We start from the raw sequence: 4,760 nt of genomic DNA, 5'->3' as shown, positions 1-4,760 counted from the left end.
GGGGTGACAGAGCGCGGGCGGGCGCTCGGCCGCCGCGATGAACAGCGTGGGCGAGGCTTGCACCGAGCTGAAGCGCGAGTACGACCAGTGCTTCAACCGCTGGTTCGCCGAGAAGTTCCTCAAGGGGGAGAGCGCCGGGGACCCCTGCGGGCAGCTCTTCAAGCGCTACCAGCTCTGCGTGCAGGTGCGTGCGGCGCTGGCCTCTGCCCGCTCTGTTGCCGCGGATTTGGCGGTACACGGGTACCCTCAGGCCGCTCCTCTGCCTCTTCACTTTCCGCTCCAAGTGTTCTTCCACCGGAGTTATTCTTCTTGCCGCTCTCCTAGTAGCCCCAGGAGGAGCCTCCGCCCGCAGCTGCGCCCCGCACCGCGCTGCGATGGAGTTTTGTCTTGTCTCCTGTTTCTGTTGGTCATGACGTGTATTTTACAGGTGTCTCTTACTGTATTTGTCTCGTTAATGTAACTGCTTAGGCCTGCTGGTTTAGAGGCTGTAGCACATTTATGTGATAGGATCCGGATTGTAGCTCAGCATGAGTTTTCAGTACATACTTGGGCATCTCTAATATCGACCCTTTATCCAAACCGGTCTTAAGACTACTTTTTCTGTATCGTGTTTTGTATCAAAGATTACATCGCTTAGCACTATAAAGGCACGTCAGGTTTAATTTTTTGTTTCTTTGTTTTTTTGTCTTCTTTTCAGAAAGCGATCAAGGAAAAGGACATACCCATTGAAGGCCTGGAGTTCATGGGCCCAAGCAAAGGGAAAACTGAAAACTCCTCTTGACTTCCAGCTGTATGGGTGGAGTCACTAATATGAGCCTTTGGACTAAGCAACGTCACCAGGCGTACGACTTGGATAGGACCTTTGTTAAGCTGCTTTCTAGGAAGTGAGGAATCTTCTCAGCTTTTTTTAAAAAAAAAACAGCCACACATACACACACAAAAAAAGACTGGATCATGTGGTAACTACTGCCTCCTTTTCAGTGAATTCTGGTGGCAGTTCAGCATCTAACAGCGTGAAAAGCTGTTTGAACTAACTTCCTATTGAATGTACTCTGTAATGGGAGAATGCTTATTAGAGACAGCCGAGATAGTTGCTTTGTGACTGATTTCTTTTGCTTATTTATATAACACTTGAAAGTGCTTAAAAAGAATATGAAAGAGGTTGATTTACTTTGTCTCGTCTCCATGCTGCTGAATTTTGGTGGAAGAAGTTTGTTTTATATGATCCTGAATGCTGAGGGGCTAAAGCATTGTTTTGTATCAGCAATGGAGATGGTATAAAAGCACTCTATTGGGCCTGCAATAACTTAGCTAAAATAAATATAACAAAGTTATATTTTGTTCAAGTAGATAACTGTCCAGTAGAATCTGATTGTGACCTCTAGGAGAGGGATGGAGATGGCCTGCAACAGAAGCTGAAGAGGACACTTTTAATGCAGAGGCTACTTCTTCAGCCTTTTCTGAGGTTCTGAAACGATCCTCAGCTTGAATTCTCTCCTTTAGCATTACGCGTTCCTGCAGTGAAACCGCAGCCAGCCCTGGCTGTCCTTTTCCACGCTACCACAAAGCACCAGGCTGGCTATGACCACGGTTAGACTTTTGCTTGTGGTAGTTAAAGCGTGTGTTGAGTGAGGAAGACATTGGGTTGAAGCTTGACAGCTGATAATGTTAAAATTCCCCAGCTGCTGCTTGGGGATCTCACCTGCTCACAAAGCTGCTCCTGAACTGTGTGTACTTTACACCTAGGAAAGCAAACAGAAGTTATTTGTGCTGGCTTGTAAACTGCAGAAATGCTTGCAGCAACTAGAAAAAGGGTGTTCGGAAGAGAAGCAAGGGATCAAGATCCATCCCATCCAGTGGCCCTGTGAGCAGGGGAGATTTCTGTTGATCCTCATACAGGGATGGGGAAAAGCTGTCCCTTCTTATTACACCAACACAGGTGAAAGCGAAAAATATTATGGCCTGGGGACAAATGAAAAGTCAACTTCCTAATTCTCCCAGAATTACAGTGAGGAAAAAAGTGAGCTTCACTCTCTTTGCTTTTAAGCACTACCTGAAGGATGATTCAGAGTTTTTATTTTAAAAACTAATTAAAAAAAAGGTGCAGTTCTCAAACATAATAGCTGGTTTATCTGCACCACAGCCCGTCAGTAATGACCTCAGACACCAAGAGTAGGGCGGGACTTGTGCCGAAGATCAGGAACTGCAGCGGAGTGGGGCAATTGTTCCCCATGTCTTCAGTGATGGCCTAAACATGTCAGCTGGAGTGGAGTCACATAGCCTGGGTTAGCCGCGCTCCTGCTTTCCAGTGCATGGGACAGCTAGTGCAATGTCAGTACAGGGATTACATGTAGCACTTAAAAACCAAGCTGTTGACACTTAAACTGCTGGGTGACTCAGGTATAAATAAAAATAGTAAGCTAAGGGAAATGTCTTTCCAAGACCATCATAAATGGCATTTTGGTGACTGTCAAGTATGTGGCTTTTTTTAAAGGAATAACACGTACAACCACTTTGCTTTTCTATGATCTTCATGTAGGAATAAATGTAGTGGGATTTTGTCAGTTAGCTTTAGAACAGCTGTGCCTATCAGTGCCTTATTCTGTGCTTTTAACAGAGAAAAACTTGTCTTAGCAGTCATTTTACTAGTAAGTGGATGAAATAAATTGCATTGAAACATGGGGAAGAGTGTCCCACAGCACCTGCTTTGAGATTCTCACTTGCCATCCATCACTCCTTTCCGCAGCAAGATGCCAAGTCAGCTGCTGCATCCTTCCTTTTGAGAAAAACAGTATTAATGACAGTTAAGACATAGCTCTCTCTTTTTCATACCATGCAAAAAAAAAAATAGAAGTTGCAGAAGGAATTGGAAAATGGTTGACTCGCAGCAAGGAAAAACTTCAAAATCAATATTGTACTGGAGCAGACTCAGGGCTTGAGAACTGGCTGTTAACTACGGAAGGTAATTAAGCTCTTTGAGGTTAAGAAGCTTCCGAGTGACAAAATGTACAGACGTATGCAGTGGAGCAAAAATTGTTTTCATTTGTAACACCTGTATGAGAGACTGTACAACCAGACTGTAGCTTTATGAAAAGCAGAGTTGTGAGGAAGTTATGTGCTGATACACTAGAAGATTTGAGAGCTGAAGATTAACACTGTGCAAGCAGACAGAGCTTAGTTAAACATCTTTGCTGCTACTCTCTCTCCCAGAAGGGGCTAAGAGAAAATTGCCTTCATGACTGTTAATAAATATTGCAATACCTGATTATGGAGAATGTGCTTCAGTATATACGGAATTTTAACCTACAGTATTAGCCTGATACCTCTTTATCTGGCTGTGAGCTGTGGGTTTACAGTGATCAGTTAAACTGGACATGAAGAATATGAAATTGAGTAATGTCCTATGCTGAGTGCGTTCCTGTTGTTACCGTTACCAGATACAGGAGCAGGTATTAACATTCAGGCAGTCAAACCCCTTTGCTCCTGCACTGTATCCTGTGGGAAGCCTCAATGTTTTAAGCAAATACTGAACTAAAGAACTTCTAAGGATTCAGATTAACAAAAAGTCAGATCCTAAATTCAAGTTCAGAGTTGTTTATTTAGAGGACCTCTACACAAGTACAGACAGAGGCTACACCGCCATTCAGCTTCATTGTAGAAGGAATGTAGTTTCTTAAACAATGGTTCCCTAAACGATGGTTCCCACACAACATTCTGGTCCAAGACGGGAAGAGCCAAAGTTCTGGCTGTGGTCAGGATCTTAGTTTTCATCTTCATAACCGGTTGGGAGAGCATTAACACGGGGGTTGTGGAACAGAGTTTTGTTCCCGTCACCCCAGGGGAAAGGCTGTTGAAAGAAGAAAGAAAATAAACCAGTGGCAGCTAGCTGAACGATCTATATAGCACAGGAAATCAACAGCAATATGGACTCAAACATCACATAGCTTGACGGGCTGTAGAAAGCACGAGTTGGAAAACAGTCTCCCTTAGCTAGGAGCCACTGTCTCCAGACAACAAGATCTTTGTTCTTGCTTAAACATTAACTGTGCTACTCTGTGAGGACCCCAGCTTTGAGAATTTGGGACATCCTCTGTCAGCTTTTAGATCTGTATTAGTTTAAGGTAAGTACAGCAGCTCTAGGACTGAAACGTTTTTCAACAAGACTTTAGCAGGATTACTTGGGAGTGGGAAGGCCTGTGAATACCACGGGTACTTCGTCTGAGCTGTGAGAAACTCTTTTCCCACCTCAGAAACACATCCATGAGTTAAGATCACGAGTACGTACGCAGCACCTCACGTAGTAGACAAGAAAGCAAGAGATACTGCAGTAATCTCAGATGAAGCTCTGCAATCACAGAAAAAAAGAGGGCGTTTAAACAGAACAGGCAAACGTACCTTGGTCCTGATCCGGAGGTGAGCGTAAGGAACAAACTCGGGTCGCTCGTGCTCGTGCTGTGCTTTCAAGTAGCAGTTCAGCATGCAAATGCCAACGCCAGGCAGGGCCACGACAAAGGACAAGAGCTTCCACAGGCGGGCTAGTAGGAAGCATTACATGAATTAGAACAATAATCACCATTTCCGTTAGTGCTAGCGACCTGAGACCACGTTAAACACAATTAATACATTAACGAGGAATTAATGAACACTGCACGTCCCCCACTCAAGCGCGGCTCCCCCTCCGTGTTTCTAACAGGGAGACGAGAGAGGTCCCTCCTCTTGCGCGGATCCTGGGCTTACGGTTCAAGCCACAGCTCTAGGGG

At 44.7% G+C, this 4,760-nt stretch overlaps 2 protein-coding genes across 2 annotated transcripts; one reads left to right on the top strand and one right to left on the bottom strand.

The window, feature by feature from the left end:
- The first annotated feature begins 37 nt into the window (after positions 1-37).
- On the top strand, positions 38-923 carry TRIAP1 (TP53 regulated inhibitor of apoptosis 1). The gene is made up of 2 exons (XM_009708736.1): positions 38-184; positions 698-923. The coding sequence occupies exons 1-2, from the start codon at positions 38-40 to the stop codon at positions 779-781; spliced, it is 231 nt and encodes a 76-aa protein (XP_009707038.1). The 3' UTR covers positions 782-923.
- A 2,837-nt stretch (positions 924-3,760) lies between these two features.
- Positions 3,761-4,535, bottom strand: LOC104155272 (cytochrome c oxidase subunit 6A1, mitochondrial; the record flags this gene model as incomplete). Its single annotated transcript, XM_009708737.1, has 2 exons — positions 3,761-3,847; positions 4,396-4,535. Coding segments are annotated over 2 exons (227 nt in total), but the record flags the coding sequence as incomplete, so codon positions are not given.
- Positions 4,536-4,760: the final 225 nt, after the last annotated feature.

Source organism: Cariama cristata, unplaced genomic scaffold, assembly GCF_000690535.1.
Source record: "Cariama cristata isolate BGI_N322 unplaced genomic scaffold, ASM69053v1 C11509138, whole genome shotgun sequence".
Taxonomy (NCBI): Eukaryota; Metazoa; Chordata; class Aves; order Cariamiformes; family Cariamidae; genus Cariama; species Cariama cristata.
Note: the sequence above shows the minus strand (reverse complement) of the source record. Positions and strands in the feature narration are given on the sequence as shown.

Excerpts from the sequence above, each read along its gene's own strand:
- TRIAP1 (XM_009708736.1), top strand. The coding sequence starts at position 38 with ATGAACAGCGTGGGCGAGGCTTGCACCGAGCTGAAGCGCGAGTACGAC. Across the intron at positions 185-697 it reads GCTACCAGCTCTGCGTGCAG|AAAGCGATCAAGGAAAAGGA; the intron begins GTGCGTGCGGCG and ends TCTTCTTTTCAG.